General features: G+C 41.8%; 1 protein-coding gene across 2 annotated transcripts in view; it reads left to right on the top strand.

The window, feature by feature from the left end:
* The window catches only part of MTR (5-methyltetrahydrofolate-homocysteine methyltransferase), a 600,857-nt gene that overhangs the window by 117,006 nt on the left and 467,985 nt on the right, over positions 1 to 15,866 (top strand). For both annotated transcript variants that reach the window (XM_053711885.1, XM_053711884.1), the window contains exons 7-9: positions 1,037 to 1,096; positions 2,115 to 2,209; positions 2,674 to 2,774. In XM_053711885.1, the coding sequence (XP_053567860.1) occupies positions 1,037 to 1,096; positions 2,115 to 2,209; positions 2,674 to 2,774 (256 nt within the window). The remainder of the gene's footprint in view (positions 1 to 1,036; positions 1,097 to 2,114; positions 2,210 to 2,673; positions 2,775 to 15,866) is intronic.

Here is a 15,866-nt window from a genome sequence, read left to right as displayed (position 1 = left end):
CTTGTCTCCCTTAATCTTCGTTACCCCCACACAGGTTCTTCCAGATAATAAGCGGAAAAAGTACCTTACTTTGAGATTGTTTGCTGGCTCTCCGGCTTTGCAAGCGTACTTATCCCTTTGCCGTTTGTAGATGTCTCTCCGCTCCGGAGCTCTGTTCCTCCAAGAGGTGACCCGGGCAATGGGTCTGCTGTTACGCCTATTTCGTGGCGGCCGTTTTGCACACCCTCCGTTGGGTTCCAAGCTTCCCGCTACTACTGCGGGCACCAGGCAGCTCGCCTAAAGGTCAGGCTTGTCGAGTCGAATCCTCGGAGCACTTGGGGCTTGTTGCGTGCTCTCTCCCAACCAAAGCGCTACCACACGCAGCATCCGTGCAGTTCCGGCCGTCGTCGTCAGTGTAATCATTAATTAATTACATCGTGTGTCGTTGGCACACCTGATTATGTGCAGTTAGCTCCTAGTAATGCACTCCAGCAAAGGATGCCAGGAGAATTAAATTTAATAATAGAAGTAAATTGGAAAGTTGTTTAAAAATCACTACCCTTAATTCTGGTTTATGTATCAATACTGTTGTCCTTATTTTTATTATTTTATCCACTTCCTAAACTTATTTTTTGTTTGTTTAATGCTCTGAGAATTTAATGGTGGAAACTATTTTATCTACTGTTTTACAATTTGCACTGTTAACTTAAGAATTGTAAGCAGCATTGACATTTCTTATAGGTAAATGTATTAAAGAACATAATGTATGGGGTACAATAATTGTACGATATGTAAAACAGCAAAGAGACCAATCCGAAAGGGATTGATGACCCAGCACCATTGAAAGGTGATTGAGACAAAAGGTGAGCGGATTGTTTAGTAGAGTAGTGGAAACCTCTGGAGGGAGTTTGAGTAACATTTTTGGATAACACTAAATTTGCTCCGAATGCTGTGATTGATTTAGATATCTTTACATTCATAATAATGGTAACTATATGAGGAAGCGCAGGTAAATGTTTATGCATTAGTTTAATTCTTCCCATTTCTATTTTAACAGGCCGCCCTTTTTGCTATTCAGAATTTGTTTGAAGAAGAATATGAAAAGAGACCCATATTTGTAAGTACTTCTGGCTGGTACTTGTCTTGGAAATTGGGATCCAGCTAATGACTGCATAAGAAAAGTGCTTATGTTAATTATGTTTGCCTATGCAGGGGCTTCAGACACTACTTTTTTATTTTTATGTGGCTCAGTGGAAAACACACCTAATAAATAAATTCAATAAGCTTTATATAAAAAAAAGTAATTAAATTACACTGGTCAAAACATTTTAATTTTTACAGGGAGATATTAAATTAACTTTATAACCTGGAGAAAAATAAAAATATAGCTGTTTTTTCATTATTTATTTATGAAATTCTCATGAATTAATTAAATCTCATGATTCAAAAAAAAAAAAAAAAATCTCTAACAAGGTTTTACACCTTCAGTACTAAACCATTTCCCACCTCTAAGTTGCTCATTAATTTGTATTTTTTTTTGTTTCTGTGAGGTACCCACACAAACTTTACCTACATTTTTTTTGAGAGAATGTATGTGTGTGTGTGTGTGTGTGTGTGTGTGTATATATATATATATTTTATTTATTTATTTTCATAGAAAGGCCAGCACTCACGGTTCAATTCTCAACCACCCAGGGTGCTTTCAAGCTTAAAACAATCTTCAGAGAAAAGGATGCGTTCACCAGAAATTTCCACAATTGTCACCTTTTATTATGTAATGTTTCAGGGTTTTATACCCCTCGTCAGACACCAAAAAATATGACAACATATGGTGGTGTCATATTTCTGGTGTCTGACGAAGGGGATAAAACCCTGAAACATTACATAATAAAAGTTGACGATTGTAAAAATTCCTGGTGAGTGCATCCTTTTTCTCTGAAGATTATCTGAGATAAATTCTTTATCCTGTTTTTCATCAGGACAAAATGTCTCCAGTAGACCAGACAGTTTTAAAGTGGGCAAGAAGAGGATGAACTGGTTCTTGTTTAACCTCTGTTTAGACATTTACCCTCATGAATTGCCTCCTGCTTCATATGCGGCCTCTATTAAGTCCTATTTTTTTTGTTCTCTTATAGATATCAGGAACTATTGTTGACAAAAGTGGACGGACACTTTCAGGTCAGACAGGAGAAGCTTTTGTGATTAGTTTGTCACACACTGAACCACTCTGGTGAGTATAGCTGTATTAGTTGTTTTAGTTATTTGTAGAGCGCCAACAGATTCCGCAACACTATGTTTCACTAGCAAAGGTCCATTCCAAAGTTGTGTTGTCACATTGTATTGAATTTAGTACAAAACTTAAGCTCATTTGATTTGGTCAAATTGTGTCTCATTAATGGATAATTAGACAGTTGTTGATATACAGAATGTATAGATTATATATAAATGCACTGTATCGCAAAATATATGCTAACAAGATAAGTATTTTAGCAGGATTTGAAATTGGCTGTCAAACAATGAGCATAGGTAGGAAGTATACATCTGGTAATTCTTTAAGGTAATTTATGTTATATAACTATAGTATCCATGCTTTGAAGTCAGATTTCATACAAAATAAATTATATATGTTTTTTTGTTTTGTGTTTTTTTACATTAAATTGATATATATATATATTTTTTTAAATACATATACAGCATTGGACTGAACTGTGCTTTGGGGGCTGTCGAAATGAGGCCTTTCATTGAAGTGATTGGCAAATGTACAACATCTTACATAATCTGTTATCCAAATGCAGGTAAGCTTGCCTTTTCTATTAGCCCCTTAACCCTATTGTACCGCACAACCTATATATACGTCGGAGCTGCAGGAATCTCCAGCAGTCTCTGCTGCAAAGTTATATCTGAGAGCTGGAGTTTCTAATCTCATGGCAACTGCCATGCTCCGGTTCCATATCAAGTCAGATGCCAGATCATTACAGACGGTGACTTTGTGTGTCACTGTCTGTAATAATCATCATCTGGTGCTCGCAGGAGTTCTGGGAGGGAAACTGGGAGGCAGGTGGCAGTAAAGCAGCGGAGGGGGATGGAGTGGGATGCCACTACACTGCAGATAAATAAAGGGAGAGGGAGGGATGGGGAACTACAGATAAAAGGTGGAGTGGAGGGTCCCTAACTATCAATCGCTGGTGGTGGGGACCACTACACTACTGGAAATATTTTTAAAAATTGTTTTTTCTCTTGTTAAGTGTATTCAGTCCACGGGTCATCCATTACTTATGGGATATATTCCCTTCCCAACAGGAAGTTGCAAGAGGATCACCCAAGCAGAGCTGCTATATAGCTCCTCCCCTCACATGTCATATCCAGTCATTCTCTTGCAACTCAACTAGATAGGACGTTGTGAGAGGTCTGTGGTGTTTTTTATACTTAGTTTATTTCTTCAATCAAAAGTTTGTTATTTTAAATGGCACCGGAGTGTGCTGTTTGTTCTCAGGCAGTATTTGGAAGAAGAATCTGCCTGCGTTTTCTATGATCTTAGCAGAAGTAACTAAGATCCACTGGCTGTTCTCGCACATTCTGAGGAGTGGGGTAACTTTCAGAAAGGGAATAGCGTGTGGGGAATCCTGCAAACAAGGTATGTGCAGTAAATTATTTTTCTAAGGAATGGAATTGACTAAGAAAATACTACTGATACCGATGTAATGTAAGTACAGCCTTAAATGCAGTAGCGACTGGTATCAGGCTGATGATTGTATGTACAATAAGTAATTTTCTAAGGAATGGAATTTGACTAAGAAAATACTGAAGTAATGTATGAGCCTTAACTGCAGTAGAAGCGACTGGTAGCAGGCTTATTAATAACACTACCTAACTTTTAAAGTGCATGTTTAAAACGTTTTTTGTGAGGTACTTTGGTGATAAATCTTTTGGGGCATGATTTTCCACATGGCTGTCGTTTATTTCTACATAGAAACGGTTAACTGAGGTTTCCCACTGTTGTAATAAGAGTGGGAGGGGCCTATTTTAGCGCTTTTTTGCGCAGAAAAAAATCAGTTTTAGTCTTCCTACTTCTTCCTCCTTGATCCAGGACGTCTCTAGAGAGCTCAGGGGTCTTCAAAATTCATTTTGAGGGAGGTAATCAGTCACAGCAGACCTGTGACAGTGTGTTTGACTGATAAAAACGTTAATTGTTAAATTGATTATCCGTTTTTGGGTATTAAGGGGTTAATCATCCATTTGCTAGTGGGTGCAATGCTTTGCTAACTTAATACATTGACTGTGAAAATTTGGTTGCTATAACTGATTTGGTTCATTGTTATTTCAACTGTGACGATTTTTTGTGCTTCTTAAAGGCGCAGTAGCGTTTTTTATATTGCTTGTAAATTTATTTGAAAAGATTTTCCAAGCTTGCTAGTCTCATTGCGAGTCTGTTTAAACATGTCTGACACAGATGAATCTGTTTGTTCACTATGTTTGAAGGCCAATGTGGAGCCCCACAGAAATATGTGTACTAAATGTATTGATGTCACTTTGAATAAAAGTCAATTTATATCTGTAAAGAAATTATCACCAGACAACGAGGGGGAAGTTATGCCGACTAACTCTCCTCACGTGTCAGTACCTTCGCCTCCCGCTCAGGAGGCGAGTGATATTGTGGCGCCAAGTACATCAGAGAGGCCCTTACAAATCACTTTGCAAGACATGGCTGCTGTTATGACAGAGGTATTATCTAAATTGCCTGAATTAAGAGGCAAGCGCGATAGCTCTGGGTTAAGGACAGAGCGCGCTGATGATGTGAGAGCCATGTCTGATACTGCGTCACAATTTGCAGAACATGAGGACGGAGAGCTTCATTCTGTGGGTGACGGATCTGATCCAGGGAGACCGGATTCAGAGATTTCTAATTTTAAATTTAAGCTTGAGAACCTCCGTGTATTGCTAGGGGAGGTATTAGCGGCTCTGAATGATTGTAACACGGTTGCAATTCCAGAGAAAATATGTAGGTTGGATCGATACTTTGCGGTACCGGTGTGTACTGACTTTTTTCCTATACCTAAAAGGCTTACAGAAATTATTAGCAAGGAGTGGGATAGACCCGGTGTGCCCTTCCCCCCCCCCCCCCTCCGATATTTAGAAAAATGTTTCCAATAGACGCCACCACATGAGACTTATGGCAGACGGTCCCTAAGGTGGAGGGAGCAGTTTCTACTTTAGCTAAACGTACCACTATCCCGGTGGAGGATAGTTGTGCTTTTTCGGATCCAATGGATAAAAAATTAGAAGGTTACCTTAAGAAAATGTTTGTTCAACAAGGTTTTATCTTACAGCCCCTTGCATGCATTGCGCCTGTCACTGCTGCTGTGGCATTCTAGTTTGAGTCTCTGGAAGAGGCCATTCGCACAGCTCCATTGGATGAGATTATGGCCAAGCTTAAAGCACTTAAGCTAGCTAATGCATTTGTTTCTGATGCCGTTGTACATTTAACCAAACTAACGGCTAAGAACTCCGGATTCGCCATCCAGGCGCGCAGAGCGCTATGGCTTAAATCCTGGTCAGCTGACATGACTTCTAAATCTAAATTGCTGAATATTCCTTTCAAAGGGCAGACCTTATTCGGGCCCGGCTTGAAAGAAATTATTGCTGACATTACTGGAGGTAAGGGTCATACTCTTCTTCAGGACAGGGCCAAATCAAAGGCCAAACAGTCTAATTTTTGTGCCTTTCGTAACTTCAAGGCAGGAGCAGCATCAACTTCCTCCGCTCCAAAACAGAAAGGACCTGTTGCTCGTTACAGACAGGGCTGGAAAGCTAACCCGCCCTGGAACAAGGGCAAGCAGGCCAGAAAGCCTACTTCTGCCCCTAAGACAGCATGAAGAGAGGGCCCCCTATCCGGAAAAGGATCTAGTGGGGGGCAGACTATCTCTCTTCGCCCAGGCTTGAGCAAGAGATGTCCAGGATCCCTGGGCGTTGGAGATCATATCTCAGGGATACCTTCTGGACTTCAAAGCTTCTCCTCCACAAGGGAGATTTCATCTTTCAAGGTTATCAGCAAACCAAATAAAGAAAGAGGCATTTCTACGCTGTGTGCAAGACCTCTTAGTAATGGGGGTGATCCTCCCAGTTCCGCGGACGGAACAAGGCCCGGGTTTTACTCAAATCTGTTTGTGGTTCCCAAGAAAGAGGGAACCTTCAGACCAATCTTGGACCTAAAAGTCTTAAACAAATTCCTCAGAGTTCCATCATTCAAAATGGAAACTATTCGAACCATCCTACCCATGATCCAAGAGGGTCAATACATGACCACAGTAGACTTAAAGGATGCCTACCTTCATATACCGATTCACAAAGATCATTATCGGTACCTAAGATTTGCCTTTCTAGACAGGCATTACCAGTTTGTAGCTCTTCCCTTCGGGTTGGCTACGGCCCCGAGAATCTTTACAAAGGTTCTGGGCTCACTTCTGGCGGTTCTAACACCGCGAGGCATAGCGGTGGCTCCGTATCTAGACGACATCCTGATACAGGCGTCAAGCTTTCAAATGGCCAAGTCTCATACAGAGATAGTTCTGGCATTTCTGAGGTCGCATGGGTGGAAAGTGAACGTGGAAAAGAGTTCTCTATCACCACTCACAAGAGTCTCCTTTCTAGGGACTCTTATAGATTCTGTAGAGATGAAAATTTACCTGACGGAGTCCAGGTTATCAAAACTTCTAAATGCTTGCCGTGTCCTTCATTCCATTCCATTCCACTCCACGCCCGTCAGTGGCTCAGTGCATGGAAGTAATCGGCTTAATGGTAGCGGCAATGGACATAGTGCCATTTGCGCGCCTGCATCTCAGACCGCTGCAATTATGCATGCTAAGTCAGTGGAATGGGGATTACTCAGATTTGTTCCCTCTGCTAAATCTGGACCAAGAGACCAGAGATTCTCTTCTCTGGTGGCTTTCTCGGGTCCATCTGTCCAAAGGTATGACCTTTCGCAGGCCAGATTGGACGATTGTAACAACAGATGCCAGCCTTCTAGGTTGGGGCGCAGTCTGGAACTCCCTGAAGGCTCAGGGATTATGGACTCAGGAATAGAAACTCCTCCCAATAAATATTCTGGAGTTGAGAGCAATATTCAATGCTCTTCTAGCTTGGCCTCAGTTAGCAACACTGAGGTTCATCAGATTTCAGTCAGACAACATTACGACTGTGGCTTATATCAACCATCAAGGGGGAACCAGGAGTTCCCTAGCGATGTTGGAAGTCTCAAAGATAATTCGCTGGGCAGAGTCTCACTCTTGCCACCTGTCAGCGATCTACATCCCAGGCGTGGAGAACTGGGAGGCGGATTTTCTAAGTCGCCAGACTTTTCATCCGGGGGAGTGGGAACTTCATCAGGAGGTCTTCGCTCAACTGATTCATCGTTGGGGCAAACCAGATCTGGATCTCATGGCGTCTCGCCAGAACGCCAAGCTTCCTTGTTACGGATCCAGGTCCAGGGACCCGGGAGCGGCGCTGATAGATGCTCTGACAGCCCCTTGGGTCTTCAAAATGGCTTATGTGTTTCCACCATTTCTGATGCTACCTCGACTGATTTCCAAGATCAAACAGGAGAGAGCATCTGTGATTCTGATAGCGCCTGCGTGGCCACGCAGGACCTGGTATGCAGACCTAGTGGGCATGTCGTCCTGTCCACCATGGTCTCTACCTCTGAGGCAGGACCTTCTAATACAAGGTCCTTTCAAACATCCAAATCTAATTTCTCTGAGGCTGACTGCATGGAGATTGAACGCTTGATCCTATCAAAGCGTGGCTTCTCGGAGTCAGTTATTGATACCTTAATACAGGCACGGAAGCCTGTTACCAGAAAAATTTACCATAATATATGGCGTAAATATTTATATTGGTGCGAATCCAAGGGTTACTCATGGAGTAGGGTTAGGATTCCTAGGATATTGTCCTTTCTACAAGAGGGTTTAGAAAAGGGCTTATCTGCTAGTTCGTTAAAGGGACAGATTTCTGCTCTGTCTATTCTCTTACACAAACGTCTGGCAGAAGTTCCAGACGTCCAGGCTTTTTGTCAGGCTTTGGCTAGGATTAAGCCTGTGTTTAAGACTGTTGCTCCTCCGTGGAGCTTAAACTTGGTTCTTAAGGTTCTTCAAGGGGTTCCGTTTGAACCCCTTCATTCCATTGATATTAAGCTTTTATCTTGGAAAGTTCTGTTTTTGATGGCTATTTCCTCGGCTCGAAGAGTCTGAGTTATCGGCCTTACATTGTGATTCTCATTATTTGATTTTCCATTCAGACAAGGTAGTTCTCCGTACTAAACCTGGGTTTTTACCTAAGGTAGTTTCTAACAGGAATATCAATCAGGAGATTGTTGTTCCATCATTATGTCCTAATCCTTCAAAGAAGGAACGACTTTTGCATAATCTGGACGTAGTCCGTGCCCTGAAGTTCTATTTACAGGCAACTAAAGATTTTCGTCAAACTTCTTCCCTGTTTGTCGTGTACTCTGGACAGAGGAGAGGTCAAAAAGCTTCGGCAACCTCTCTCTCCTTTTGGCTTCGTAGCATAATACGTTTAGCCTATGAGACTGCTGGACAGCAGCCCCCTGAAAGAATTACAGCTCATTCCACTAGAGCTGTGGCTTCCACCTGGGCCTTTAAGAATGAGGCCTCTGTTGAACAGATTTGCAAGGCTGCAACTTGGTCTTCGCTTCACACTTTTTCAAAACTTTACAAATTTGACACTTGCTTGTTCGGAGGCTGTTTTTGGGAGAAAAGGTTCTACAGGCAGTGGTTCCTTCCGTTTAAGTTCCTGCCTTGTCCCTCCCATCATCCGTGTACATAACTTTGGTATTGGTATCCCATAAGTAATGGATGACCCATGGACTGAATACACTTAACAAGAGAAAACATAATTTATGCTTACCTGATAAATGTATTTCTCTTGTAGTGTATTCAGTCCACGGCCCGCCCTGTCTTTTAAGGCAGATCTAAATTTTAATTAAAACTCCAGTCACCACTGCACCCTATGGTTTCTCCTTTCTTGTCTTGTTTCGGTCGAATGACTGGATATGACATGTGAGGGGAGGAGCTATATAGCAGCTCTGCTTGGGTGATCCTCTTGCAACTTCCTGTTGGGAAGGGAATATATCCCATAAGTAATGGATGACTCAGGGACTGAATACACTACAAGAGAAATACATTTCAGGTAAGCATAAATTATGTTTTCTCTTGCAAGATGTATCGAGTCCACAGATTCATCCAGTACTTGTGGGATATTCTCCTTCCCAACAGGAAGTGGCAAAGAAAGCACCCACAGCAGAGCTGTCTATATAGCTCCTCCCCTAACTCCACCCCCCAGTCATTCTCTTTGCCGGCTCTAAGCAATAAGGAAGGGTAAAGTGATGTGGTGACAAAAATGTTAGTTTTTATTTTCACAAGCAAGAGTTTGTTATTTTAAATGTTACCGGTGTGTACTATTTACTCTCAGGCAGAAAGGAGATGAAGATTTCTGCATGGAGGATGATAATCTTAGCACTTTGTAACTAAGATTCACTGCTGTTCCCACAGAGGCTGAGGAGTACAGGAAACTTCAGTTGGGGGAACGGTTTGCATGCTAAGCTGCATTGAGGTATGTTCAGTCATTTTTTTCTAGACAGACTATGATAGTTCTAGAAAAGGCTGACAATATCCCCATGAGGGAAGGGTAAGCTGTATTCGGAGACTTAGTGTGGAATTACCAGCTTACATAAAGGGCTAAGTTAATACTGGTTGACACTTCTAAGAAAGGCTAATGTTTTTTATAAAGTTAAACGTTTTTGAGGGACTTTTGGAGGTTCATTTGGGCTTAAGGGTTATTAACCCACATGGCTAGCTTAGAAACACTTTGGTGTGTTTCTATGTCTGTGGGGCCTAAAAGAGTGTGGTGGGAGGGGCCTATTTTCACGCTTTAGTTGCGCAGTTGTTTTTACAAAGCAAGACATCAAGCTGCTACACCGGAGGGTCCTGCTGTAATTTGAGGGCCTAAAGGAAGTATTTTCCCTACAAAATCTATCCCTAAGGGCAGGTAGGTGCCACAGCAGAGCTGTGGCAAGGTGCTGAACGTTTTTTTCCGGTTTTTGACGTTTTGTCAATCCGGTTTTTGCATTAATGGGTTAATTGTTTATTTTGCTGGTGGGGCAATCTTATTAAAGCTTTAAGAATACACTGTAAAAATTTCGAAAAGTTTACTGCTTTTTTACACTGTTTTGCAGAATTTGTGCACTTTTTTTCTCTTAAAGGCACAGTACCGTTTTTTTCTAAGTGTTTTTACTTGAATAAAGTGTTTTCCAAGCTTGCTTGTTTCATTACTAGCCTGTTAAACATGTCTGACATCAAGGAAACTCCTTGTTCAATGTGTTTAGAAGCCATTGTGGAACCCCCTCTTAGAATGTGTCCCACTTGCACTGATATGTCTATACATTTAAAAGAGCATATTGTAGCACTTAAAACTATAGCCCTAGATGATTTTCAGGCAGAAAGAAATGAGGTTATGCCATCTAGTTCTCTCCCCAAATGTCACAACCAGTAACGCCCGCACAAGTGACGCCAAGTACCTCTAGTGCGTCTACTTCGTTTACCTTACAAGACATGGCCGCAGTTATGAATACTACCCTCACAGAGGTCTTATTTAAACTGCCTGGGTTGCAAGGAAAACGCGATAGCTCTGGGTTAAGAACAAATGCTGAGCCTTTTGACGCTTTAGTAGCCGTATCCGATATACCCTCACAATGCTCTGAAGTAGCGGTAAGGGATTTGCTATCTGAGGGAGAGATTTCTGATTCAGGTAAGACGCTCCCTCAGACAGATTCTGATATGACAGCGTTTAAATTTAAGCTAGAACACCTGCGCTTGTTGCTCAGGGAGGTATTAGCGACTCTGGATGATTGTGACCCTAGTGTGGTTCCAGAGAAATTGTGTAAAATAGACAAATAAAATAAGGACCAAACAAAATAATTTTCGTTCCTTTCGAAACTTCAAGGGTGGTCCCGCTTCCTCTTCCCCTGCTGCAAAGCAAGAGGGTAACTTTGCTCAATCCAAGTCAGTCTGGAGACCTAACCAGGCTTGGAACAAGAGTGAACAGGCCAAGAAGCCTGAAGCTGTCTCCAAGACAGCATGAAGGGGTAGCCCCCGATCCGGGAACTGATCTAGTAGGGGGCAGACTCTCTCTCTCTCTTCGCTCAGGCAAGAGATGTTCACGATTCCTGGGTTTTAGAAATTGTTTCCCAGTGTTATCTTCTGGACTTCAAAGACTCCCCCCAAGGGGGAGATTTCACATTTCTCAATTGTCTGCAAACCAGACAAAGAGAGAAGCGTTCTTATGCTGTGTAGAAGACCTACAAACCATGGGAGTGATTCACCCAGTTCCAAAGGAGGAACAGGGGCTAGGGTTTTACTCAAACCTGTTTGTGGTTCCCAAAAAAGGAAGGAACTTTCAGACCAATCTTGGATCTCAAGATCTTAAACAAATTCCTCAGAGTTCCATCTTTCAAGATGGAGACTATTCGGTCTATTCTGCCACTGATCCAGGAAGGTCAATATATGACCACCGTGGACTTAAAGGATTCATATATGCACATCCCTATTCACAGAGATCATCACCAATTTCTCAGGTTCGCCTTTCTGGACAGGCATTACCAGTTTGTGGCCCTTCCCTTCGGGTTGGCCACGGCTCCCAGAATTTTCACAAAGGTGCTAGGGTCCCTTCTGGCGGTTCTAAGACCGCGGGGCATAGCAGTAGCGCCTTATCTAGACGACATCTTAATTCAAGCGTCGTCTTTCCAATTAGCCAAGTCTCACACGGACATCGTGTTGGCTTTTCTGAGATCTCATGGGTGGAAGGTGAACATAAAAAAGTTCTCTCTTCCCTCTCACAAAAGTTTCCTTCCTAGGGACTCGGTAGAAATGAAAATATTTCTGAGGGAGGTCAGGAAATCAAAACTTGTAACCACCTGCCGAGCTCTTCACTCCATTCCTCGGCCGTCAGTAGCTCAGTATATGGAGGTAATCGGACTAATGGTAGCGGCAATGGACATTTGCTCGTCTACACCTCAGACCACTGCAACTGTGCATGCTCGAACAGTGGAATGGGGATTATGCAGATTTATCTCCTCAGATACATCTGGATCAGGAGACCAGAGATTCTCTTCTCTGGTGGTTGTCACAGGTTCACCTGTCCCGGGGAATGTGTTTCCGCAGGCCAGAGTGGGTCATAGTAACGACAGATGCCAGCCTACTGGGCTGGGGTGCAGTCTGGAACTCCCTGAAAGCTCAGGGTCTATGGACTCAGGAGGAGGCTCTCCTCCCGATAAATATTCTAGAACTGAGAGCGATATTCTGTGCGCTTCAGGCGTGGCATCAACTGGCTGCGGCCAAATTAATCAGATTTCAGTCGGACAACATCATGACTGTAGCTTATATCAATCATCAAGGAGGAACACAGAGTTCTCTAGCGATGATAGAGGTGACCAAAATAATCCGATGGGCAGAGACTCACTCTTGCCATCTTTCAGCAATCCATATCCCAGGGGTAGAGAACTGGGAGGCAGATTTCCTAAGTCATCAGACTTTTCATCCGGGGGAGTGGGAGCTCCATCCGGAAGTATTTGCCCAACTAATTAAGCTATGGGGCACACCAGAATTGGATCTGATGGCGTCTCGTCAGAACGCCAAGCTTCCTTGTTATGGATCCAGGTCAAGGGATACCCAGGCAGTACTGATAGATGCTCTAGCAGTGCCCTGGTCCTTCAACCTGGCCTATGTGTTTCCACAATTTCCTCTCCTTCCTCGTCTGATTGCCAGAATCAAGCAGGAGAGAGCTTCTGTGATTTTGATAGCACCTGCATGGCCACGCAGGATTTGGTATGCAGATCTTGTGGACATGTCATCCGTTCCACCGTTGACTCTGCCGATGAGGCAGGACCTTCTAATTCAGGGTCCATTCAAGCATCCAAATCTAATTTCTCTGCGGCTGACTGTTTGCAGATTGAACACCTGATTTTATCAAAGCGTGGTTTCTCTGAGTCTGTCATTGATACCTTGATTCAGGCTAGAAAGCCTGTCACAAGGAAAATCTATCATAAGATATGGCGTAAATATCTTTATTGGTGTGAATCCAAGGGTTACTCATGGAGTAAGATTAGGATTCCTAGGATATTGTCTTTTCTCCAAGAAGGATTGGAGAAAGGATTATCAGCTTGTTCCTTAAAGGGACAGATATCTGCTTTGTCTATTCTTTTACACAAACGTCTGGCAGATGTTCCAGACGTTCAGGCGTTTAGTCATGCTTTAGTTAGAATCAAGCCTGTGTTTAAACCTGTTGCTCCGCCATGGAGTTTAAATTTAGTTCTTAAAGTTCTTCAAGGGGTTCCGTTTGAACCTATGCATTCCATAGATATTAAGCTTTTATCTTGGAAAGTTCTGTTTTTAGTAGCTATCTCTTCGGCTCGAAGAGTTTCTGAATTATCTGCTTTACAGTGTGACTCACCTTATCTTGTTTTCCATGTGGATAAGGTGGTTTTGCGTACCAAACCTGGATTCCTTCCTAAGGTTGTTTCTAATAGGAATATCAATCAGGAAATTGTTGTTCCTTCTCTGTGTCCTAATCCTTCTTCCAAGAAGGAGCGTCTGTTGCACAACCTAGATGTGGTTCGTGCTTTAAAGTTCTACTTACAAGCAACTAAAGATTTCCGCCAAACATCTTCATTGTTTGTTGTCTATTCTGGAAAGTGGAGAGGTTAAAAGGCTACGGCAACCTCTCTTTTTGGCTGAAAAGCATCATCCGTTTGGCTTATGAGACTGCTGGCCAGCAGCCTCCTGAAAGGATTACTGCTCACTCTACTAGAGCAGTGGCTTCCACATGGGCTTTTAAAAATGAGTCTTCTGTTGAACAGAGTTGTAAGGCGGCGACTTGGTCTTTGCTTCATACTTTTTTCCAAATTTTCCAAATTTGATACTTTTGCTTCTTCGGAGGCTATTTTTGGGAGAAAGGTTCTACAAGCAGTGGTGCCCTCCGTTTAGGTACCTGTCTTGTCCCTCCCTTCCGTGTCCTAAAGCTTTGGTATTGGTATCCCACAAGTATTGGATGAATCCGTGGACTCGATACATCTTGCAAGAGAAAACAGAATTTATGCTTACCTGATAAACAATATGTACAGGTAATTGTTATCAATATAATAAAAAGTATGTAGCTAGAGAGATGGAGGAGCTATGACCAGAAAGTAAAGTTTTAATTGTTTGCGTGAAGATCAAGAAATCTACAATGTGACATAAACAAATGGAAAAGAAATCTCAGCTCATGCTTGATTAAAGTGTCGGAGAAGAGATTGGACTGAATATAAAGGAATCTCAGTTCAGAATTAAATAAAAAGAAAAAAGTTCCCCACATTGCAGTAGAAAACACTCTTGGATCCATCTAGTTTAATCAACTTTGGGTGTGGGGAGTTAGCGTTTTGGTCACTCTTGGACCATAGTATAAAGGAAGGGGGGTTAGTACAGCGGTCAATAGCCGCTCTGAGTGATGTGAGGGGGGAGGGGCGGAGCCTTCTAGGATGACAGAGCAATGTGGTGAGATAAGGAACTATTATGGATTATGGGTAACTTTTTATTAAAGGGACAGTCAAGTCCAAAAAAAACTTTCATGATTTAAATAGGGCATGCAATTTTAAACAACTTCCCAATTTACTTTTATCACCAAATTTGCTTTGTTCTCTTGGTATTCTTAGTTGAAAGCTAAAACTAGGAGGTTCATATGCTAATTTCTTAGACCTTGAAGACTGCCTCTAATCTGAATACAGTTTAACCACTAGAGGGCATTAGTTCACATGTTTCATATAGATAACATTGAGCTAATGCACGTAAAGTGACCTAGGACTGAGCACTGATTGGCTAAACTGCATGTCTGTCAAAAGAACTGAAATAAGGGGGCAGTCAGCAGAAGCTTAGATACAAGATAATTACAGAGGTAAAAAGTATATTAATATAACTGTTGGTTGTGCAAAACTGGGGAATGGGTAATAAAGGGATTATCTTTCTTTTTAAACAACAAAAATTCTGGTGTTGACTGTCCCTTTAAATCTATAAAACCTAAAGATGCTATTAGACCTAAGAAACAATAAAAAAAACAAAAAAACATTTCAGTTAACCATAATGAGACAGTTAAGGTATATTCCTAATTACCCTAAAGAATAGCTTAGATGGTTCTGATGTATGTTTAGTCTGAGACTACCGATCTAACCTTTCTATGCGCTGAAAATAGTTATTCTATACAGGGTACTTAGTTCTATTTATATCCTAATATAACTGGAGCTAGCCCACAGTGCTAAATTTGACTAGATAGCAAAGCTATTAATAGAACAGGTATATAATATAGCATGAAACAGAGTATTTAATAAAATATGACATAGGTATCATTGTCTGTATAAATCTAGCCCCCAAATCCACAATATTACAGAAAGAGAGGGATATGGTCTAATCAAAGAATGAACATAAAGTGCTTGAGATGTAATAACAGACATCTAGTAGTAGAAAGATACTGCGAGTAATGCTCTGTATGGTATGTAGCAACTATTTCACTGTTAGAAACGCCTAGTAGTAGATCACATAAAGTAGATGACCATACTCTGAAGTCCCGGCTGCAGACCCAGAAATATGGTGTTGTAAATGTTAAGTAATGTAGTCATTGTAGACTCTCTCTCATCTAGTAAATGGCTACTACAGCAAAATATGTCATGAGCATATATATGTTCATACCAGACTGTTCTTTGGGATCAGTAGTATGAACCAACTTTATAATGTTAACCAGAGATTCAGTGGTATTAGGACCCAAGGAGATATGTAGGTAGCAATAGGTAGGAA

Source organism: Bombina bombina, chromosome 4 (assembly GCF_027579735.1).
Source record: "Bombina bombina isolate aBomBom1 chromosome 4, aBomBom1.pri, whole genome shotgun sequence".
Lineage (NCBI taxonomy): Eukaryota > Metazoa > Chordata > Amphibia > Anura > Bombinatoridae > Bombina > Bombina bombina.
This window is presented reverse-complemented; position numbering and strand designations above follow the sequence as displayed.